At 43.1% G+C, this 25,057-nt stretch overlaps 1 protein-coding gene across 1 annotated transcript in view; it reads right to left on the reverse strand.

Moving 5' to 3' along the window:
* TM9SF2 (transmembrane 9 superfamily member 2) overlaps window positions 1-24,897 on the reverse strand; it is a 62,049-nt gene extending 37,152 nt beyond the window's left edge. Inside the window, exons 1-5 of the mRNA XM_005303892.5 lie at window positions 24,610-24,897; window positions 16,983-17,050; window positions 15,882-15,975; window positions 14,570-14,697; window positions 6,833-6,962 (exon numbers count right to left, since the gene is read on the reverse strand). Of these exons, the coding sequence (XP_005303949.2) occupies window positions 6,833-6,962; window positions 14,570-14,697; window positions 15,882-15,975; window positions 16,983-17,050; window positions 24,610-24,819 (630 nt within the window). The 5' untranslated portion in view covers window positions 24,820-24,897. The remainder of the gene's footprint in view (window positions 1-6,832; window positions 6,963-14,569; window positions 14,698-15,881; window positions 15,976-16,982; window positions 17,051-24,609) is intronic.
* Window positions 24,898-25,057: the final 160 nt, after the last annotated feature.

Here is a 25,057-nt window from a genome sequence, read left to right on the forward strand (position 1 = left end):
GTAGATAAACTCCTGTGACAGCAATTTAGAACTCAAAACCAAACTATTTTTAAACAAATGCTTCACAAACACCACCTCAACTCAACATCAATTGTGCATCCCTCCCAGAAATTATGATAAAACTGAATGTTATGCCTGGTTCAACTGTTAAAGAGAAAACTTGACTGGACCACTTTCAGTTGGTTTCAAAATGTCACTTTCAAAGAGCTGTTTGCTCTCAGAGGTCATATGACTGTACACAGCTGTCTCAAATGGCTAGTTGTGTTTCAACAGGGTCAAAAACTTATTTCGTTAATATCAGGTTTTACTGCTGTCCATATTTGTCAATTGCAAATATTGGCAAGAAGTGGTGTGTCAATACATAAAAATTTAAACAAACAGCTCTATTTCCCCTGTAGTACTCATATTTTGAAAACATTTGTGTTTTAATTCTCTTATCCAGCCACACCATTTCTCCTCCTGTTTGATTGACGCAGTAATACCACTGTGCTGATATCATAGCTATTTGTGTGCTACTGGAAAAGAATGCAAGTCAGAAAGGGATACTTATATCCTCCTGTAGTTCTGCTTCTCTGAACATTTCCATGACTGGATTTCTACTCTTGGATCTCCACTCTCTAGGCAAGAGACTGGGACTCCCCTAGCTGTCAAAGATTTTTGGCCCTTTGAGAGACAGTGTCAGGCCAGGCTCATTCAGAGACCAGTTACCAGGGGTTTAGGCAATGTCTACATTGCAGAATTTTAAAATCCAGGCAATATGGCATCTTTAAAGAATAACGTTTTTATTTCATTCAAGAAGTGGGTTGGCTATGACATAAAAAGCCTTATTTATAAGAATTTCTTTAATAGATGAAGTTAAATGAAAATTTAATAAGTTAATTATACTGAAGCAAAAGCTGAAACCGATTGTCCTTAAAATTCCCTTTGGACTTGCTGCTACCCAGCTGTAGAGAGATGTCATTTATCAGCCACTGAGAGTCTCTGAATATTTAGTTAAGTATGATATCACTAAACTGGATGGATGGGAGGCAGCAGAGGGTTTTTACAGTTCCATGAAAGCATGAGACCCCCTACAAGTACCCAATAGCAAGGGACACCCTGATACGTAGCTGTGAGTTTTAGCTGGCCTGAACATCCCAATGTACTCCAACTCGTTGTCATAATCTTTATCTAAAACAGATCATGCAAGATATTATATGTAAATTGGTGCTACACATTCATGATTAATATCATTGTGGAATGTATGTATTAACGCTATAAGAGGAATTATGGATACTCACTAATAATATGCTTTAAAGTCTGTGACCAAACAACCCAATAGTTGCCTTCCCTCCTGGCTGGGAGAAAAAGGCGGAAATCTACCTGTCTCCTGTGTAAAGCAAGCACGATGGAATCAAAACAATGGAAGCCCCATTTATGCAGAAATCATCAGGGAGATAGGAAATTTACAGGAAGAAAACATCCTGATCATCCTGATCTTGAAACAGAGTCAATTAACTTTGAGAGAGATAAGCAGAGACAGAAAGCCATTTTGGCATCTTCCACCTAGGAAGACAAGGGAAACCAGCACCTTGTACTTCTGTGGTAGGTCCTGAATGAGAAAGTCAGTCAAGGCAGGAAAGAAGAAAGACTGGTACGAAATCTACCTCGAACCAAGGCTGTATCTTATTGAGCTAGGTATTAGACATGAGAAAGCATAGTTTACTTTTATGTGCTTGTAACCACTTTTGTCTTTATCCCTTGTACTTGAACTCACTTAAAACCTCATGAAGTAATTTGTTTTACTTACAATCTAAACCAACCAGTGCTATGTTTGAATGAAGTGATTGTTAACTTCAGTTAAAGTAATAAACTGCTTTTGTCTCCTTAAAAGGAGCAATGAACCTTATTACTTCTGAGCATTCCAGGAGAGGGCTGGACACTTCAGGGCAGATGGTTTTGGGGAAATTCAGGACAGAGAGTTGGGTCACCCTGTAAACAGTAACCAAGTGTGGAGTAGACCAGTGTGGGGTTGCTGTGTTGTAGGTAGGCTGCTGGGGTCCGAGTGCAGAACAAAGGCTGCATAGCACAGACACACTCGGGAAACCACATGCTTCTGCTGGCTGTTGGTGTCTGGGCTGTGAGCAACAGCAGCAGAGCATTTAAAGCACCCAGTGTTAAAAGGCAGGCAGTGACCACCTCTCAATGGCATGAAAAACTGCACCCCAAAATGTCAGTCTGTGCGAGCACAAATGTGGTGGGATTAACACTAGAAGCCCCAAAACACTTTTCCAAGACACAGGATGTAGTTAACTGTCATCTGATGACAGGAACATACTCTGATATGCAAGTCCACTGATGCCAAGGGATGCTCTGCAGACAGCAATAAAAAAACCAAAACAAACAAAAAAGATAGATAAAGATAGACAGAGAGAATGCAACCCCAGTGAAGATTCCTGCTGAAGCGACACACATCAACTTGAAAATTAGAGGGTTAGAAGTCATATCAGGTACTAATTTTTGCAGTCACATTTTCCTAATCTAATGTCTCTCCCATTATTTTTTTTTGAAAGATCCCCATATACAAAAAAGCGGCTAACTATACTGAGAAAACAGCAGAATGCACTATAAAATAAAATGTAAACAAATGGAGAGTTCTACTGTAATAGAATTATAGAAAAGTCTTAAGAGTTATCTTTATATTGCTCTAAATAACACATAAACAAGTGCAATTTAAGTTGACAGTGTCCCTTTAAGTGAAATTACAAACATGGTTCCTTTAGATATAGAGAACCACTTGCAGTCTCCAACACAGATTCAGAAGGAAGAATGGTGAAGAGAAAGATTACTAGCATTTTCCCCTCTGGAAAGGGGGGAGGGGGGAGTTAAGATTTGCCTCTGAATTTCAATCAAAATCATCTTGTCCAAGTCCTTCTAGATCTTGTTAGAGCACCCTGGGCATCAATGGAACCAGAGTGTAGGCGTGCATCATGCCTTTTTGACTACAAGATTAAAATGTTATCTGAAAGGGATGTAGGCTTATGCTTCCTCTGGTGTAGTGGAGAAGACTTCTACCCAACCCAGTTTGTGGATGTAGAACATGCCAATTGTATTGCTGATTTGGATCATCTGTTCCTTGAGGCACGGGAGAAAGGACTCGTAAGCTTTGCACACAGCTCTGCATTCTGGGAGACTGATATGCGTCCATGCTTCTCGTGTTGTCTAAAGGCTTTGCCCCTGAAGATCCTCCATGTGAGCTTCCCACCGCAAGAGCAAGGCACTTGTCACTATAGTTTTAGACAGCAGAGGAGTTCCTTTTGCACATCACTTTAGGTGTCTGCAGAGTCCTTCCACCATTTCAGAGGTAACAGTACTAATGGAGGCATCCAGAGGGGCACGTCCACATGATGCTTAAATCAGAGTGTACACCAGCCTTAGCCAGCCTTGCACGCACTGAAGGTGTAGTCTGGCATGAGGCATGATAAAGGTGCATGAAGCCTCATGTCCTTGCAGAGCAAGGAAAGTCCTTACCGTGATGCTGGGACTTGACTCCAACTGCATAATAAGGGCTATAAAATTCTTAAAACTATCCTAGGGAAGATAAGCCATAGACTTGGTGGAGTCCAGAATCATTCCAATCAATTTGAGTCTACGGACAGAAGTCAAGATGGATTTCTGTCTAGTGACTTTCAGGCTTAGGGAACAGATCAAGCATGTGATGAACAGATTTTGAGAGCGGACAATATTTCCTCCATTTAATTTTTCATGTAAGGGTACACACCAAGATTTCCTTAAGTGTTCTACCACTACTATATGCACGTTAGTGAATATTCTCAGTGCAGTGGATACCAGTACTTGGCTCTACTCTTCAGGGTAATGGTCGTGGCCTACCATGAACCGAAGGTACTTCCTGCAGGGTGGAACCATCAATATATGTGGAAGTATGCATCTTGAGGTTGAGAGATGTAATCCAGTCCCTTGAATTCAAAAAGGGAATTAAGGTGAGGGTGACCATCCTGAACTTCAATGCCATATGAATGTTCAGTTTCCTCAGTTTCAAGATGGATCACCAACCTCATTTCTTTTTAGGGATACCAAAGTACAGTAAAACCCCATTTTCCAGTCTAATTAGGACCAGGGCCAGATCAAATAATCAAACCTCCTGATAAACTGGAGAATGGAAAAATGCGATGCTGCAGTGCTATATAGCAGCCACAGGAAAGTTCGCCTACTTCTGGCCCTTGAGTCCCAGCTGTTCGGTAAACGTGAAGAACTGGTTGAAGGAAAGTCAGATAAATGGAGTACTACTGTACTTGCTTTAAAACCTGTTACCATGATACAGAGGAGGGACTCTCTTTATTGCTCGAAAAAAAAGAAATGAGGATCGCTTGACATAGTTGATTCTTATGAGAAGGGTCCCGGAAGAGTATGGGAAAAGGTAGTTGGGTGTAGGCACTGTGTGAAACTGGATGGAATAGCCTGAAGTTATTATGTTTATGACCAACTGGCCCACGGTGATAGAGACTCGTGAGTGCCTGAAAACAGCTAAACCGTTTCCAAATGATTGTTGGGTATGGAGTCACAGGAGTCAGTGTGAACCGCCTCAGAGTCCCATTAAAAGAGTGTTACTGTACTGACGAAAATTGAGAAGAGCGGGCAATAGAGGTGGACTGTCTCCATCTGTGAAAGCGTTGCCTCTTTTTTCCAAAGCTCAGTAGGGTTTTCACAGAAAAACAAGTGATGGACCTGACCTATGTGGGTCATAGGACTACTGATACATTTCCTTTTAGGGGCGATCATGTAGATCCCAAGGTACTGGACAGTTGCTCTGGAATCCTTCAGTGTGCAAAGGCCTCATCTATTTTTGAATTGTAACTACCACCCCTCAAAGGTCACGCCCTCTACCACTGAATGTACTTTGAAAGAAGCCTGACCTCTGTAGCCTTGTGATCGCCTCAAAATACAGAGGGTCTGCCACATCTGGTTCAGGCTGGAAGCCAGTTTATGCCATTAATTAGTCCTTGAAAATAAGAGGTGGGAGACTGTTGGTGAAAGATGAGTTTTTGTCAATCTGAAAGTCGTAAGTGGCCATTAAGGCCTGGTAGTTGGTGAGGTGAATTGTAAGATATCCACCAATTTGTGGGTCTATTTCTGGACCTCTTCCACTCGAACCTGCAGGGCCTCTACAACTCTTCTGAGGAGCTCTTGGAAACCTCTAAAGTTGACCCACTAGGGGACAGTAGGATGACTACCTCCTCAGGAGAGGATGATGAGAGTGCCACAGGCCCTAGAAAGTCTCGACAGAAGTGAAACATCTTCTGGTTTATCCTTGTACTATTGTGGAAGTTTGGGGACAGCCTGGGTAGCTGAGGCCATCAGGAGAGGCACTCTAAGATGGTGAGATTTATCCTGGTAATTGACTCTACTTTGAGTAGAGCATGGTCCACATTATGGCCATATCTGCATGGATAAATATGGTCCTGGTGGCCATAAAGTCAGGAAAGTCTGTGTCCTGTCTGGCAAACATCCCAATAACTGTTTCAGAATGAGGCTTAGTCTCCTTATGAGGTTGAAGCAGGTGGTGCAAATGTTCTGGGGAGTATGTATGATGGTGCGCTGAGTCCCCGCTACTATTTGATGCTACTGATGAGGCTGAATTAAAGGAGCATTAGACTTTGCATTAGGTGGTGTATTAGATATTGGTGTAGCCAGCAAGGTTACGGAAGTATATGGTGCCATGCTAAAGGAAAGTTGCACTACAGCTAGGGAAATGGAGATGACTATCAAAGGTGATTCTAGCTCCCAGAAAACCATTAAGTCCATCGGTGCCAGCTGGTGTTGTGACATGGATAGCAAAAACAGTGCCAAAACCTCAGTAAGCAATGGTGACAATTCAAGCACCAGGCTTGAGGACAGTGCCACAGCCTGAGGTACCAGAGGCTGCGGTGCCAGGATAGCTTTCCATGGCATCAATGCTATGGAGCAGGAAGTTGAAGTTGTCGAGTTCCTGACTGAGGAGGCACAGTAGTGAGGTAGTAAGCTGTGGCACGAACTACACAAGGCTCTGAAATCTCAGAGGAAAAGTGGTGCTGGAGGTGAGATTTTTAGTGGTAGAGGATCTACCACTGCAACTCCTCACTCCCTGTATCTTCTCAGATGATGGTCTCTTGATGGGTTTGGTCCATCTGAGTGCCAGGATTGAAGAGGAGGCTCTATGAGTCACTGAACCAGTGCTCGCACCTTTTGGGGCCATGTTCAGGGGGATACAGAGAAGCTGGGTCAGATGCTGATTTCATGGATTGGTTCATGAGGAATATCTGCAGTCACTGTCTTTTTGGGTTCTGGAAGTGAGAGACCTGCAGAGGTCACATTTTTCTAAAATGCGAGACTTCCCCAGGCAGTCTTGTCATTTGAAGTGACCATTCACGAGCACTGCTTCCTCACACAAGGGGCAATATTTAAATCTGAAGGACAAAAGTAGAGGCCACCCTGGAGCCTGAAGTCTAATTTGGGCAAATCAGAAGTTTGAAAATTTAAAAGAAATGCCAACTAGTTAAAAGTAGTAGTAAGAACAAGAGATTGCTAGCAGTCAAAGCACAGACAGCAAGCCACTCTCTCTAAACCAAGAGGCAGTGAGAAAATATGTGCAGCAGTTGAGCTGCTCTGTCCTTTTACATCCTCTGTACAGAGCACAAGGACTCTGAGGGCGCAGACACACCATATGGACCCCACTAGCCAAAAGATTCAGAACTCGAGCATGTGGGATGCACATTCCCCATTAATGGTGAACATGCATATGGATGATCACTCAATTCAGAAATTGACACATTAGTAAAAAATACTTTAAACTTACATTAATGACACAGGCATCCTTTGGATGACCTTTTTCTGTAGTAAAACAGCCAATAGGAAATCCAGGATTGCAAAACTTCTGGTTGTTGTCAACATCATAGCACCAAGTTACAGGCATGTTGTCCACAATCCTATAAATAAAACACTAATAGAATTAGAGACAGAGCAAATAGTAATATAAAAATAGAAGTCCTAGATCAATTTAACCTGCAGTAATTCTTTGCATTTTGAGCAAAAAAACAGATTGCATCTTCAACGTTACTTTAAATTCCTAAAATTCTGAAGGATTTGTATTCCTTGCAAAAAAGTTTAACATGACTATTGTGTGTTCCTCCTGGCAATTCTACGAGTGTGAAAGTAGCAATAAAATTCCTTTAAGATTTTAATTGCTGGGATTGTACCAATGACTGTTAACCCAATTTCCAGATAATGGAGATGCCTGGTGGCAGCTGTACAGGTAAAGCAGATCCTAAAAAGGGGGAATTTTCAGTTTCTCTAGAAGTAGACAGCCTACTGCTGTGTGAAATTTCATACAGCATTAGTTTTATGCCCTTTGAATGTTCTGTGTAATTTAGTTTATTTCTTTTTGTAAAATTAATATGTCGTATGAAATTGGACCTTCATGAAATTAGGCTGTATTGCCAAGGACATTAATTGCCTTTCTTTACAAAATTTGTTAGACTGGTGCATCCTGAGTAGATCAGGTGCAATATGCAAGTTTCTGGGAAAAAATAATTGTGTTAGTTTTAGCTAGTATTCATCATAACTATTGGTGTATAAAACATCAGTTAAGCTTGATGCCTCCTGCATGCACATAAGTCATCTCCATCTGATAAAAACCTCCTCCAATGAAATCTGACAGAAAAATACAAAGAAGGCTTCTAAGGGCAAAAGTAGCAGCAGCTTCACTTCTACCTTGCCTGACCTCTTCAATCGTGCTTACTCATTAACACACACCAGGAAGGTAGTACACGAAAGAACTTTGAAGTGAAGCAGTTACACACCTGATAACCCCCCCCCCCCGCACACACACACACACACACACACAAAAGAAGAGCGAGAAATTAAGTCACCTTACAACACATACACTCTTCTCCACCGCAGACACAAACCACAGTACACGATGCACAACCTTAACTCTGTTCCCCATGGATCTTTTCCCCCTCCTCACTGTCTACAATAGGGCTTCCTTGGCACATTTCAACTTTTACTTTCTAAAGAAAGCTGAATTGAGTGTTTCAGGTGAACTCTCACTTCAGCATCAGCTTTTCTAGTAAAAAAAAAAATTGCCACAAATGAGGAAGTCCTGTTAGAGTTAAATGGAAAAAGTATGGCAGCTTGGAGTAGGCAGTGTTTTTCCTTACTGAAGTGCATTCCTGACCACCATGCTCAGCTGTGCTTCCCCGATGGTATGAACTATTTTAACTAGTGAGTTTACATGGGGTAAAAAGTTCAGAACTACTATAGTTAGGTGAAAAGCAGCTGCTTTCACACCTCTCTCCACAGCTCAGCTGCTGCTTCTCCAGCAGCTCTTCACAAGATTGTTTTATTGTTAAAAAGGCTAAAAATCAAGAGCACAGTAAGTTTCCAATTTAGGCTTAATAGATAAATCTTGAAAGCAGCCCAGCCCCCTGTGAGGAGCTGCAGGAGAAGATGACAAGACAGCAGGATATGGCAGGAGTGCTAACATAAATGGAAACGAAAAATGTCAACAACTAAAATATACGCTTAAGAAAAAAAAAAGAAAAGAAAAAGTTGTCTACCACTACCCCTCTTTCCACTATGAAGTTTTTTTCCCATAGTAGAAGGATAAGTCCAAAAAGAAAATCATTTAAAAGAATTTTAAAAAATTCAATAGACGTAATTAGAACAGCATTAAAACACTCCAGGATATGTTTTACTGGTCCATTAATATGTCTTAAGTGGTTGAAGACACAAGGCTGCAGTCACTTTATTTGCATCATTGGACAAATAAAACTTCCTGTTGTGTCTTAATGCTACATATTGGTACAAAATGCACTGAGTTATTGAATCACCTTTACCATTAAGTGTCTTATTGTTAGTAGGTCAGCAATGCTAACAAACAGTGTCCCAAGATACCCAGTAGAACAAAAGTTATGGAAGAAAGATTTCATGGACCAGTTCTCCAGGAAGCCCAGGAAAGGCAACAGGATAGATATTTGCTTTAGTATCTTCCATATATTTTCTTTGCATTACACTGACATTAAGGTGTGGTAGTATTAGTGACAAACTGTTTGGGTAGAAAAAAGTACTCAAGGTTTAATTCACCCATGGACTTGTTTCAATTTGGTGCTCCCAAGGCACCAGAAACAGGCTGCCCCAACCTGAGAAGGCAGGTAATCAGGGTCTGAGGGGGGGAAAAAGGAAGGGTCACCAACACCTACTCACCCAAGGACTAAACCTAAAAGTCCTAGAGAAAAATTCCTGCATCACCATGCCCTCCCCAAAACCACACCTCAATAAATCAATTTAATTCTCTCGCTGTATCACTTAGCAGGTTCCTCTTCACTGCTACACAGTCCTTCATTCCTAAGAGCAGACCAAGCAGGTTCTTCTTCCCAGCCTGCTCTCTCTGATCTAGCCCCCAGCTCCATGTTGATGTTGACACAGAGCAGAAGCAAGAGAGGACTCTTACTAGCCAGCATCCCCCCTGCAAGACCATTAGTAGCTTGGAGAATAACCTCCAAGCAGTAAGTAGGAAGCCAGGACAGGGGGTGTGTGGGGGTAGGGGAGGGAACCAACAACAAAAAAACAACAACTTATCTCCTACTGGCCAGAAACTGATAGAACAAGGGTGGGATGCCCACCAATGTTATGGAGCAAGAAGCATTAAATCCCCTCTCAAATTTTACTTGGTACTCTTATTTTAAAAATGTAAAATTTCAGTCTTCATAAAATTAATTTGTCTTTCACAGTTTATGTATGCTTCCTAGTTCATTTGCACTAGCATGTGGCACCCCATCCTTGACTTGGTCCACCATGTTCGGACCTATTCTTTTTTTCAAATATTGCCTAAAAGCTAACTTCTGTAAGTCCTGTTCCATCCCTACAGGGGCCCTACCCAGTTCCCATGAACACAGAAGACAGTCTCTGGTTCACTTCACTAAAAGTTGGATTCAGCCTTAAAAAAAAAAAAAAAAAAAAAAAAAAAAAAAAAAGGAAAAAAGATACAATAATAAAGAAACAAGAAACACGCTTCCTATCACAGCTGTAACATTTATTCTTGACACTATCTGCCCTTTTGTTAATATGTCCATGTAAGTTATAAGCTCCTCAAGACAAGGATCTCCGAGTCTGGGAGGCACTGTTGAACCCAGGTAAGCAATATGTAATCATTAGCAAGGCTAAGATTTTGTGTCTGATCTGATTTGTAAAAATCACAGACAGGTCAGGCAAAAAAGAGAAATTCACAGACGCCATGACCTGTCTGTGACTTTTACTAAAAATATTCAGGACAAAATGGGGATCTCCAGATCCCCACACCACCTGAGGCGGGGCAGCTGTGCAGGGGTTCCCCCACCACCTTTGACAGCCCCCACAGCTCAGGGGTTCCCCTGCCACCTCTGGTGGCCCCTACAGCTCCCATCCCTGCGGGGAACCCTGCACCTCCCCACCGTTGAAATCATGGAGGTCGCTGGATTCCGTGACTTCCACGACCTCTGTAACTAAATCATAGGTCTTAACCATTAAATTCATGCACTACTTTTATAGTGTACTCTTTCCTATTCACTGTAAAGAAAAAAGGGTTTTGATAGCTACAATGCATAGGGTTTCATTATTGTTACAGTGGCACCAAGAGGCCTTCATTAGGATCATGGTCCTATCATTTAAGATCCTGTGGAAATACACACAATGAGAAAAATAGATAAACAGAGGGAATGGAAGGGTGAAGCAACTGGCTACATAGACTATGTGATTGTCCCAAGTCAGAGATCTCCCTCTTCCCCCTCCAAAATATAAAGATAAATCTGTAATTTTCACTGGCCGTTTGTCACTTAATTTTTACTGGCTATACATGTTTCCTGTCATTAAAAGCAGTGGTTCTCAAACTTTTTTTTTTTGCGGACCACTTGAAAATTGCTAAGGGTCTCGGCAGACCGCTTAATGATCTTTCCAAATGTTGTTTGTACCGTTAGCTAACTATTGTAAAGCGCTTTGGATAAAAGTGCTATATAAAAAATGTAGAACAAAAAATATTTATTAACAAATAAAAGCACAAAACTCATATTAATATCAGTAATCTTACCTTTCTAATGTTACGGTTGTGCCCTCTCTCTATCCCTGCAGCATCCCCCGAGCTGGGGCTGGGAAAGAGGAGCGTCTCTCCCCCACCACAGCAGCCAGAGCTGAGACTGGGAAGGAGGGCTCTCTCTCCCTGGCAGCCACAACCCTGGAGCTGGGGAAAGTCGCCTCTTTCTCTGGCAGCCGCAGCCCTGCATATCCCAAATTCCCCCCACCCCTTCTTCGCACCCCACTACCTCCTCCCACCTGCCTCCTATTCCCCCCAAGGCTAACACCTCACCTTACATGTGCATCTTCTCCAGGCACCTAATTAGTGGAGTCACGCCTTTAGAGGGAACTATCCGCAGACCACCTGAATATAGCTCCATAGACCACAGTTTGAGAACCTCTGCATTAAAGTTTACAAATTACATTTTCCGCCTTTTCATCCCCTCAACAGAATCCACTCCTTCCAGAACACATGGATTCCAGCTCAAGTATTCCCAACCAGGACAAAAGGGGAGCCATAGGAAGAGCGTGGAGGCCTTTTAATCAAGGTTTTCCCTCAAGAAAAAGTAAACATGACCTCTACATAGAGTAGCATACAGTGCTACAGGTTTAAAGCAATACAGTGGAGTTGCATCATATGCACATTTAACTTACACAAATTCAACTATACGTGCTCGGCAAAAAAAGAGCAAAATAACAATTTAAATACAGTAGTGCGGGCAATTCCACCCACCATTCCACTCAATGAGCATATGCCCCGGAGTGAGCGTGAGATGGGAGACATGAATCTGCTGTTCCCTCAGTTGGTCTCAGTTTCCGCTTGCCTCTCAGTGTCAGCATCTCGCTGCGCTGAGTGTGATTCTAATGTTTAAAGATACGTATTTTTTGTACAACATGGCCCCTAAACGCAAGCCAACTACTTCATCTGGTGCTCAACCGAAGGAACAGCGATCTGTTCCAACGGTGGAGGAAAAACTGGCTGTGTTGGACTTATTGAGAGACGGTATGTCGGTCTCCAATGTGGCGCATAAATATGACCATAACGAATCTAGCATCCGTGCCATCAAGATTCAAGAGAGAGAAATTCATCAAGCCGTGGCATCAAGTGCTCCAATAACTGCTAAGGTGATGAGCCAGGTGCGTGATAAGACTTTTGTGAAGACTGAAAAAGCATTAAACTTACAGCTGGAAGACATGAACCGTAAATGTGTGCCTATCGACGGGAACACGCTACGAGAAAAGGCTCTTAGCCTCTACGCGCTGTTCAAACCTCCCGCCGAAGAGGGACAGCCTTCTGATGAGAAGGAATTCAAAGCCAGCCAAGGTTGGCTTAACAGTTTTAGGAACCGCTTCAATCTCAAAAACGTGCAGACTACTGGTGAAGCTGCATCTGCCAATGAAGAGGCAGCAAAAGCCTACTCCGAACAATTACAGAAAATCATAGAAGAAAAGGGCTATCTTCTGGAACAAGTTTTTAATGTTGATGAGACTGGGCTATTCTGGAAAAAAATGCCCAACCGCACTTACACTTCAAAATCAGAAAGACAAGCCCCTGGCTTCAAAGCAGCTAAAGACTGTGTGACACTGTTTTGTAGCAATCCGGCTGGGCATTTAATAAAGCCGGGTTTGCTCTACAGGGCTGCAAATCCCCATGTCCCAAAAGGCAAGAACAAAAATCTCCTGCCTATGTTCTGGCAATCAAATAAAAAGGCTTGGGTGACGGCAGCATTATTTCTGGATTGTTTCATTCATGAAAATAAGTGTTTCATTCCGGAGGTCAAGCGGTACCTTGAAGAGAAAGGACTGGACTTTAAAGTGTTGCTGATCGTAGACAATGCTCCTGGCCACCCTGAAGCACACTGGTTTGCGCATAACGACGTTGAAGTTGTCTTTCTCTCTCCCCCCCCGCCCCCCAATACCACCTCTATCCTCTCGACCAAGGCGTGATTCGCTGTATCAAGGCCACGTACACGAGGCTTACATTCTCACGGATACGTAGCGCTATGGATGCTGATCCCAATCTTAATGTGATGGAGTGTTGGAAGTCCTTCAACATTGCTGTTTGCATCACTTATATTAAACAGGCAATGGATGCAATCAAGCCTGAAACAGTCAAGGCATGTTGGCAAAATCTATGGAAAGGGTGTGCGAATGATTTTAAAGGTTTCCCGACCATTGACAAAGAAGTGAAATGCATTGTTCAGGTGGCCAGGCAAGTGGGTGGTGATGGCTTCGTTGACATCTTTGAGGAAGAAATTGAAGAATTAATTGAGGGCCATAGAGAAACATTGACTAACGAAGAGTTAGAGGAAATGATAAAATCGTCTACAGAAGACGAAGTTGACGATGACGAACAGGAAGAGCCAGCAAGTTGGAATCTTCATAAATTTGCAGAAGTTCCAAGCAGCGAAACACTTGAATGATTTAATTTCTGAATACGATCCCTCTATGGAACGAAGCCTCAATACTACATGTGATTTTATGGACGATTTGAGACCATATCAAGAAATGTTTGAGCAGCTCAAGAGACAACAGCGACAGTTGCCGATCACCATATTTTTCAAGAAAAAACAACCAGCAGCAGACGAGCCTACGCAATCAACTTCTCGAACTGAACCAGAGCCAACCACTTCGTCTACGACTCGCTCTCTGTCACCCAAGCTCTCTGTCACCTCCGTCTCCTCGATCAACATCAAGCCCTGACACCCCCCCCCCCAATAGTGTTGTCAGGGGAAGAGGAAGACTAATCATCGGAGTGTGTACAGCACCCATCTTCATCGTCTCATCGTTCATCATACAGATGGTGTACTAATCATCATCGTCACATCACCATTGTCATAGTCATCGTATCACCATTATCGTCGTTGTCGACTAGCAAGAATATCCAGGATGAATGGTGAGTGGTTAGGTTTACTGTTTTCCTTTTTTATTTTTTCAGTCTTCCATCTCTCTCTCATGTAATTAAAAATATTGTCAAATTATATTTTGCATATGTACTCTTTACTATATGCTGTACATTACTGTATACATTATACATATTACTGTACAGAGTTGAAAACATGTACAGTATACAGTACTTTATGGGCAATTTAAGGGATTTTCAAGGGTAATTTTGACTATACGCAATTTGCGCCTTACGCCCTGACTTTAGAACCCTGCGTATGATGCGACTCTCCTATAATCATATCTAACAATCACGCTGTTTTAGCATGAAGACTTCAGACAGAAAGTACAGTGAGAACCATAAGCTTTACAGCTGTTCTATTTATGAGTGACATGTTTCAATAAAAGCAGAGAAAGTAGCATGTAGAAGTAACATGACATTAATTCCCCACCCCACCTCTGCACGAGAACAGACCAAAAGAATTCCGATTTCCACCAGTTAACATGAAGTGCTGAATTTGTACCATCATTTTACAATAGTCATTAATACAAACATACTAAATTAACCAATTTAATCTTAAATCTTAAAAAAAAATTAACTTACCAATGATGTTGATAGTTCAATAACATGCTTTTTTTCAAAAAGTCCAGTTTTTGCTTGTCCTCTGGTTTTTTTGTGTCATACACTTTTGTGCAAACAGATTTACATTTCTCTTCCTTCTTAAAGGTAAACTAAGAAAATGAGACAGGATTTGAGTTGAATAGTCTTTCAACAGAATCTGTATTGTTCTATACAGAAATTATACTAAACAAAATATATCCCATAAAAACTTAATGTATTATAATTATGTGGTTAACCCACAAGCGGACAACCCTAACACCCTGGTATTTTGTATGTTTCTTTATCATCACATACTGTTTTTAAAATATAGCAATCAAGGTTGTGTGTACTCTACAGTAAGAATCCCTGGACTCCCTTGCAATAATATATTCTATTCCTACCTTCCTCGCAGAGACAGACACACACCCTCAATACTGAAAAATATACATTGATGTAAGATTCGTTGACTGTTTTCATCAATGATTTTAGACTTTTTATTTAATGTTCCATGGATGTGAGCAGTGGCAGCGTTGACCAAGTAGGTCAGAACCTACACTGATAGTTTATCCACTCTACAGCTGCAAGCAGGACTCCTGCTCTGGGTTCCTGACCCCCAAATGCCTAGCTCCATGAAACAATGTAAGAGCATTCACTGTAATTCAAACAATGCCTCCTTTGAGGAACGCTGGAGAGCAAGAGTCAGATGCAGGCAGGTCCCAGCAGGAAAAGGAGACCTTTCAACAAAATGACAAATTCTTAAAAAATAAAAAAAAATAAAAAAGCCTGAACTTGGGATATTTCAGATATTTGCCAAATTCTGCAGCTCAACAGAAGTGGCATCCACAAGATCCTGCCAGAGTTTAACAGAACCGTTCACATCCCTCAGAGCTATTGTTTCAGGCTCTCTGAAATACAGGAATACAACATCTCTTCAGTTTAAACTTGATTCAAGTTTTCAAGATTCTCTCTACAACCATAAGGGCTAAAAAATTTAATTATACAGATTCAGGAGCACAAAGAATGAATACCACAGCTACGGAATTGTGTCACACACAGATCCCCGCATACACAATTTTATCTATACCCTAGACATGTTATACCTTCTTTCACATAATGCTATTAAAAAAAAAAACCACACAACATTCAGAAAGAAAACCATCCAAAAAATCTGACTGATAAGCATGAATTTTAATTTTCGATTATGTTCACAAATTTCTATTAATTACATATATTTAAATCAGGAACAACTGTTTAATTTATTGACTTTCAAATTTTCTGTTTTATCTTGCAGAAAACCCTTTAGCAGAGCACAAACCTTATATGGTGATGGTTCTATTCTCTCTCCAAACAATACTTGACCAAGATTTTCAGATGGACGTTTCTCATCTGCTGCTTGGCAAAAATCAAACCTAAATTAGAGAATATGCAAGCTTTAATCAAGGATTGAAATGCAAACATAGTACAAAAACAGACTAATTTTCCAAGCCAGCCAAAACTAAGACAAACACCCGCAACATATTTTTTTTTTTTTTTGGTCAGAGTTCAGTGATTTCTTACCAAAATCTGAGCGACTCTAGGAGTAAAATCAACACCTGTGATTTTAAAAGTGCCTCTTTCAAATATTTCAGAATTCAGTTTAAACTGAACACAGATACTTTAATAATACATTTCCTTAAATGCACTGGAAGGTCAGTGTACACATTAGGATTTTAACCCAGAATTTATGAAATCTACACATTTAGAAATCTATAACGGCTTTAAGAAAGGACAACACTGGACTGCTACTTGAAAATATATATGGAGGACCCTTTGGCACATGGTAACCAATTAAAATTGAAGTTATTATGCTTTTATTGACCACTGGATTTAGCTGGGAAATTCCCAGAATTGCCATGGCTGAATCACAATACACCATACTTGCATCCATTAAAATGCAAAGATAACTAACACTTAACCCCTTCGATAATAATCACTGCAGCATTCTTTGAAGTGATGGCATTAACACACTTTGCACACATTTTCCATCCTGTACTAGTAAGATACATAGCAGGGAAGTGTTTAAAGTAATACTTCGTTAAAATAATTGTGGCTATCCCCATCCCATATCATTTATCACTACAATTTTAACTCATCTGGCTGCAGGCTAATCAAGACAGCAGCAGTGCTTTGACCTACAGAATGACTACTAGCACTAGAAAGTAAAAATTCTTTTCTAATTAACAGTATTCACAAATATAGTTTAGGTTACAAAATAGTCGCAAATGGAACCTGTTCAACAGAATAAATGGTTTCTATGCACTGGAGAAATGCTAGAAATTAGATCTCTATTCACAACGTTTTCAGAAAACCATCCAGAGACTGCCTTTTGCAAGAGCTGGCAAATGAAGTTACACATAACAAACTTTAGTACACTTACGCAGTATATTCATAGGGAAGAACAGATTCCACAGAGTCAAGCCTGTTCACAAACAGCTCTATCACAGACTGAAAAAGTTAAGAGACAATTAGCAAAGTTACACTAAATTATGCCAGTAGGTATGACTTGGGGTTGAGTTTAATGACCACTATCAAAGTTACAAAAAAAGTTGCCTTGCACCTTGTATTTAATTACACTTGCCCAAAGTGGATGTAAAACACTCCGATATCACAGAAAGACAGCATTTCATATCCACTCTGCACAGCTGTGACTACACAAAGTTCAAGAGAGCAAAAAATCATGATCAAGAATGGTACCTCTGAATTAGAATGACAAATATATGTTGATTTAACTGCTTAGTTAAACCAATCTCACTAACAAATTACATGAAACATACAGGAAGAAGTAAAATTTGCAACATAGACAGGTTTTGCTGAATAAACCCTTAAAAGAACACGTATGATTATAGACTGACCTAGAAGCACTGCGCATAGCTAAGGCTGCCCAACACTTTGCATTATAAGACCCTGTTTTCAGGTACACCTCTACCTCGATATAACGCTGTCCTCAGGAGCCAAAAATTTTGACCGCATTATAGGTGGAACCGCGTTATATCTAACTTGCTTTAATCCACCGGAGTGCACAACCCTCCCCCTCCCCCCCCCCAGAGTGCTGCTTTACCGCGTTATATCCGAATTCGTGTTATATCAGGTCACGTTATATCGGGCTAGAGATGTACTTATAAAACGTTGCCAAACTAACCATTTGAGCTAAAAAATTCCATTCTAGGTGTCTGCAAGAGGCAGAGATTGGGGCTTTGTTTTTCCTGTTTGTTTGTTTAAAGTTTCAACGTAACACCAGACATTTCCAAGAATGTGGCACAGAAAAAGTACATTGTTTTGCCCATGTTAAAGAAATTCTTACAAAAGTTTCACTGAAAAGCTGCTTGCAAGCAGGAACATCAAATTTGGTAGGAGGCCTGCTCCTTTTGCCATTCCCATAAAAACTCCCCCAAGTTTGGCCAAGCTAGAAGCCGCTAGAGGATGGGGGGGGGGGGGGAGAAGGGGTAAGAATCACAGATCACACACACTCAGTAAAGGTTTGTTAGAATGTGGCAGCTAAATTCTCTGCAGATTCCATCTGTACTGACCATGCTCCATCCCCTCACAGCTCCTACACACTGAGCAGACTTCACATATGCCAAAGAGAGACTACCCCGGGGTGGGCAAACTTTTTGGCCCAAAGGCCACATCTGGGTATAGAAATTGTCTGGTGGGCCATGAATGCTCATGAAATTGGAGTTGGGGTGCGGGAGGGGGGTGAGGGCTCTGGTTGGGGGTATGGACTCTGGGGTGGGGCCTGAAATGAGGAGTTCGGGGTGCAGGAGGGGGCTGCGGCAGGAGAGGGTGGAATGTGGAAGGGGGGTGAGGGCTCCGGCTGGGGGTGCAGGCTCTGGGGATGAGGGATTTGGGGTGCAGGAGGGTGCTCCAGGCTGGGACCGAAGGCAGAAGGGGGGGAAATCAGGGCTGGGGGGAGGGTCAGGGCTGCAGGCTCCGGGCAACACTTACCTCAAGCAGCTCCAGGAAGTAGCGGCATGTCCCCCCTTCGGGTCCTACATGGAGGCACAGCCAGGTGCCTCTGCTGCGAGCTGCCCCATCCACAGGCGCCGCCCCTGCAGCTCCCATTGGCTGAGGTTCCTGGCTAATGGGAGATGCAGGGGCGGTGGTTGGGGGGGGTAGCGTGCGGAGCGGAGCTCCCTGGCTGCCCCTATGTGTAGGAGCCAAGGTAGGGACATGCCGTTGCTTCCGGGAGCCACATGGAACGACCCCCAATCCGAGCGTCAGAGCGCAAGCCTCAGACCCTGCTCCCCAGCGGGAGCTTGAGGGCCGGATTAAAACGGCTGGCGGGCCGGATCCGGCCCACCGGCCATAATTTGCCCAGCCCTGCTCTACCCTATGCTCTGAATCTTCTCCCAGCTGGCACCCAGGCATTGAAGATGAGGAGAAAGCAGCCACACTGGAATGCAAAGGGGCAAGAATTTAAGCCTGGAAAGAAAGATAAAGGGAGAGCATGGGCAGAAGCTGGGAGGTAAATAGTTAAGAGGAGAGACAGGAGTAGAAGCAGAAAGGTGGGTGGCCACTAGAGCACATTCCCCCCTACAGAACCTAGAATTGAACCCAGGAGACTTGAGTCTCAATATTTCTTTGCCGTCAGCAAATAGCTGTGAAGTTCACAGGCAAAGCGTGTCACATCTCCTCTCTAGTGCTCGTCCACACAGATGATAGCAGCCTACTAATGCTACCAGTTAGAGATCTATGCTGTGGATCTGAACACCTGAAACCTACTGATGACCCAAATGGCGTATTCACAACACAATTTCTTTTCTTCATTTTTTTTTTAAATTAGGAAATTCACAAACAAGAAACTACAGGTATGTCTACACTGTTCTACAATTCAGATTACAAGGGCACATACCAAAGTGCTGAGATGTAAATCCCCCATGTGAACTTCGCCTCTTCAAACACAACTACATTAGTGTGAACAAGGGACCTTTATGTTTGCACTCGCAGCATCCGCACGGGAGAGTTACAGCGCAGCACTTCAGCACACTGCTATTCACACCCTGTAGTCTGAACTGAGGGGCAATGTAGACAGACTATGTTAAAAGAACATTGCGGTTGCAAAGTCAAGAACTCAAAAAAGTTAGGAAGTGCCAAAATTAAGGTTGTCTGTGCACCCTTAATTCCACTTCCTTGTATGGGAAGTCTTATTACATAATAACATACCTATCCAGCCTGTATCCCTGCCTCATTCAGCGTTCAGATTAGATGACACTCTGGGAATGAATAGTTGGATAGTCAATTAGGCTGTTTGCAGAAATTGGAAGATGTGTAGTGAATGAAGCAGGGGAATACAGTAAGTGAAAGGATGGCCTCCTGGTTAAGGAAGCTGAATGCCACTTTGGAAAACTGGATTCTATTCCTGCAATAAGCAGAGGTCCTATGTGATGTTGGGCAACTCACAAACCAAAATGTTCACAGATGCCACTAATTCCGTGGTCTTCATTTTCTGCGTACCCACCTTGAGATACCAAGCATTAGACATGCACAAGTGCTGAGCACTCATAACTCCAACTGAAGTCGACTGGAGCTATGCCTTGAATACATGCAGTGCTATAAAAATGCTAAATACTCTGAAAAACCATGCCCTAGATGTCTCATGCTGGGCACCCAAAATTAGTAGACACTTTTGACACCTTAACTGATCACTCTCCTCATAGTGTGTATGGTAACACCCATTGTTTCATGTTCTCTGTGTATATATACACATCTTCCTACTGTATTTTCCACTACATGCATCCAATGAAGTGGGCTGTAGCCCACGAAAGCTTATGCTCAAATAAATTTGTCAGTCTCTAAAGGTGCCACAAGTATTCCTGTTCTTTTTGTGGATACAGACTAACACGGCTCTACTCTGAAACTTTTGACAATGTTGACCTTAATTTCGCTGACCCTCAGTTCCCACCTGTAAAATGGGAATACTCCAATCGAATCTCACAGGGAAGATAAGTGTATTAATGTTTGTGAAGCACACTGTGGTGACAGCACCAGATAAACATCTCAGAGGAAATTCATAATTTCGTATTCAGTGCAGGGTTTGCATTTAACTAGGCCTAGAACCAGACATTGAATAAAGAAATATTGAATAGCTATCCATTCACAAAATGAAGCAGGGGTCCTGTGAGGAAAAAAATAGTAACAATTCTGTAACTAAAGACTGCATCAAAGTAAACATACAGGGTGCAGAATTGAAGTTGGGGACAGCCTTAATTCTGGCACTTGCTAGTCGCTGACTTTGCAACCTTAACATGCTTTCAGTGTAGGTTTTTTTATATAATATGAAATGAAGGGAATAAACAAATGGGAAATGTGTATAAAACTAAATGAAAGATAATGTTCTAGTTTTACTGTAGGGTATTAACAGAGATCTATAGTAAAATTATTAGCAATTTCAAATATAGTGTTGCAAATGGAGCCCATCTGGAGAATTACTTCTGAGGGCATTCTGTGCCAAAAATGCAGAATTTTAAAATATTGTTTGCAGAATTTTTCAAGTTTTATTGGTCAATAAATAAATGCAGAGGCTCTAGCATGGCAGTGGTGAGCACAGGCCACTGGCTCCCATGAAGGTGGGAGATCACCCTGCACCCCCGCCACCCCCCAGACACGGACTCAGCTGTGAGGCTGCACCTGACCTTGACACAGCACAAGGCCTGGGCCTGCCCCAGAAACACCCTGGGTCCCTTCCCCTCTGTGCCAGGCGCACCAGATGTGGGGCAGGCAGATTCAACCAAGCAGGATCCAAGTGTGGAGGGGCTCAGTGTGTGGGGATCCAGATGTGGGATGAGAGGATTCTGTGTGAGACTATCTGGGTGCAGGCAGCTCAGTTGGGGGTCTTGGTGTGGAGGGATCTGGATGCACAGAGGCTCATTGTGGGGTTCCAGGTGCAGGGGCAATGGGATCTGCAGGGGCTTCCAGGTGAAGGTGGTTGGGGCTCAGTGGAGGGGTCTGGGTGTGGGACTTGGTGGGCTGGAAGGCTGGATGCAACTACTTGGGGGTCAGCAGCATGGAGGTCTGGGTGTACGGGCTCAGGATGGGGCAGTGGGTGGTGATTTGAGTGCAGGGAGCTCAATGGGGGGTGGTCTGGGTGCAGGGGTGGGGGTTCAGGTAAGGAGGGCTAGGGGGATTCTGGATGTACTGGGTGAGGCTTGGCAGAGGTGTCTGGGTATGGGAGGTCCAGATGCCTTGGGGTTGGGTGCTGGGGGAGCAGCTCCCCATACAGTGAACCCTCCCCCCACAAGTGAGGCACAATGGAGGCAGGAAGCAGGGTAGAATGCTGAGCTTCCTGCAGCTGGGTAAGGTTTCTGAGGGTGGGTCTGACACAGCCTCAGCCACTCCTTGCAGGGGAAGAGGAAGCCCCATCTTCTCCTGCTTCCAGCCCAGACAGGACTAGCAGCTGATCCCAGCTCAGGGTAGGAGCCACTGGCTGGCGTGTCTCCAGCCCCACGGTGATTTACCTCTCCGCTGGCTACTCCTGATGCCAGAAATGATGTACCAGCACTGCTAGGGAGTGGTACATGACTGCTCTTGCAGCTTCCCTTTGCTTCCCTGTCAGAAAGTCATTTTTCTGAAGGGAAGCAAAGAAATCTTCGGGGGCCATGAATTCTTTCCCCAAGCCCTTAGGGTGCATATTGGTTATTTAGATCAACTATGCAATATTTCATCTTTTTGATAGGTAAGTAGGTTATCTTTGGACTGGTAACATTTAATAGTGATTTTGATCACAATCTTCTAAATCACTCTATGTGGTCAGACCCCTGAATTGCATGGAGCCTGGGTTCCACATTATGACAAAGGGGTCTGCCTAGAGAGTTATTTAGAGGCTTGGGGTCTCAGATAGTAAACTCTTCATGGCACAGTCCTGCTTTACAACATATTTAGAAGACCTACCATATTTTGACAACTACAGATATGCTACAAAAGATACATACTGAAGTACCTGTTAGACCTTATGAACTGGTTATTAATGGTCTGTATTTTACAGCATATCAACAATATAAAATTACTACACCTCTGTGATAACTATTCAGTCCATTTGAATTTAATTTTACATTCTATTTGGGTATGTCAAGATTACTTCAGCTAGGATGTGTTTGTTCCCTGACCCACTGACTCTCAGCAGCTCAAATAAATGTACATTTTTGACGTAAAAGATGCTCATCAGAATTGCAGTTGTAAACAACAGCCTTGCAGGGCCATGGACTAGTGCTTTATGCCATAAGAAAGCCAATACCCCAGCAAGTAAGAAACAGTAGTTTCCAACCCTGTGACTTTGTAAGATACAGGACCTTAAACCTATGTTAGACCTATATTGGTTCCTCAGTCTGCTTATTCTAATCTCAAAACACAGACCAGTGTAATTTCAACTCATTATATCAGCATAAACTTGTAATAAAGATAAATCTCCCCCTACAGTTTTACATGAAACAAAAATTTTACAGAAAGAGGATCACTGATAACAGATGTTAGTATGAAGTTAGAGCTGAAGAGACAAAGCAGATATATGTATTTTAGAAAGTTCCAGTAAAAAAAAAAATTATATATATATAAAATCACTTTAACTTACTAACTTCTGTTAAGATTTAGTTTAGAAAGGAATGCATAAAAGAATTCAATGAATAATAATACAGCATGCCATTAATTTTTGTTGGACAGCTGGAGAAAACAAATCAAGAAAAATAAAACGGTTAAAAAAAGAGTTCCATAATTCCCTTATAAATTAGTAACTACCAGGCAGAACTGAAAATATATTCCTGAATAATACACTAAAGTAGTAGTCTGTCTGTTCACTCTTATCATGGTACCACCATTTCCATCAGAGCCCCACTGTGGTGTTAATATTTGACAGTTAAAAATCTTTAAATACATATACACACACATTTTATATATATGAAATACACCATTGACCTTTATACAGATAAAAAGGAAAAATAAGCTGTTCACATATTCCCCCATCATAATCATCCTTCCCTGAACTCCTAGTAGCTATAAAATGGTTTCATTTAAAAAATTAAATTCTGCAGCTCATTCAATGGTGACAGGTACATTTTTTGCATTGCATCACTGCATAGGTATGCTTATTATTTCACAAATAGTGCAAAGCCCAACCACTAATCCATGCCAGTAAAAATGCTGTCTCCCATTGCACCTGATTGTAAGCTTCTTAAGTAGGGCTGCTTGTTTTGGTTGGATGTATTCCTGCAAACTTCAGGACAATCTTGCAAAGCACCAAGCACAACATTAGTGTCTAAGAAATAATTGTGAAGTGGCAACAGCACATTAAGGGGAGAAAAAATTCTACAGAAGACATGGAGCACAGGAACTTTTCGGGGGAAATCTCACACCCCAGCAGAGCTTTGACAGCAGGAGCATTAGGGTAGCCAGGATCAATCACCCAGAGAGCTCACAGTGCACAGCCAGTTCCACTAGGACTGGAGCTGCAGTGAAATGAGGGAAGATCTCAAAGGTTGTACTGTTTAGTTTAACCACAATGTAATAATTAACACTTACCAAGAAGGGGCAATTACCAAGGAGTCCAGCTCTACGTTAGATGCCACCTGCACTGCCACCTTGTATGTGGCTGACACAGAGGCACCAAGGGCCCTGGCTGAAGTCCCCCAGAACATATCCAGGCCCCCTTAAGGAAGAGAAGTGCCTGGCAAGGGGCCACCTCAGCCCGGCCTAGGGTTACCAGTTGTGGTTAGCCATATTCCTGGAGGTTTCATCACATGACAATATTTAATTAAAGATTAAACTTTAATCCTGGAGACTCCAGGACAATCCTGGAGAGGTGGCAACCCTAGCCCCACCCCAAACACGGATGGGGGGCGGGCAGGTTTCCCGCAGGGCCCTCGCCCCGCTTGGCAGGGGGCAAGGCCACGGGAGCGACCCCCGCTGCCCAGCCCCACAGCCGGCGAACCACGTTCAGCCCCACCGTGGGGCGCAGACGAGGCCGGACCTACCCTCAGGCGGAGGCGCGACCCAGGCCCGGGCTTCCCCCCGCTCACCTTGCACTCCTCCGTCGCCTTGCCCTCCTCGCAGAAGTTGACGGGCGCCAGGCCCGGCAGGTAGAAGGCTCCGCCGCGGGGAGCGCAGGCCGCCAGCAGCGCCACCGGCAGCAGCAGCCGCCGCGGGAGACCCATGGCCGCGGGGACACGCCGCGGCGACCGGGCGGGGAGGGGGCGCCTGGCGGCCTGTACCGGGTCTCTCAACGGCATCGCGGCTCAGCTCCCTCAGCAGCTGCGACTTCCGGTTTTCCGGCTCAGACACGTCACCCTGCACTGACCTCCCTCAGAGAGGGTGGGGTGGGGGCCTGAGAGACCACTTCCGGGTCACACCCCTCTCCTCGCCCAGTTACTATAGAAACAGGATTTGCTCGCCAGTGGGTGAGGGCGAGCGCAGATCACACCCTGTGGGGGTGGGGAAGGGGGAGGCCGGTCGGTGTAACACCGGCAG

Source organism: Chrysemys picta, chromosome 1 (genome assembly GCF_011386835.1).
Source record: "Chrysemys picta bellii isolate R12L10 chromosome 1, ASM1138683v2, whole genome shotgun sequence".
In the NCBI taxonomy this organism is placed as follows: Eukaryota; Metazoa; Chordata; order Testudines; family Emydidae; genus Chrysemys; species Chrysemys picta.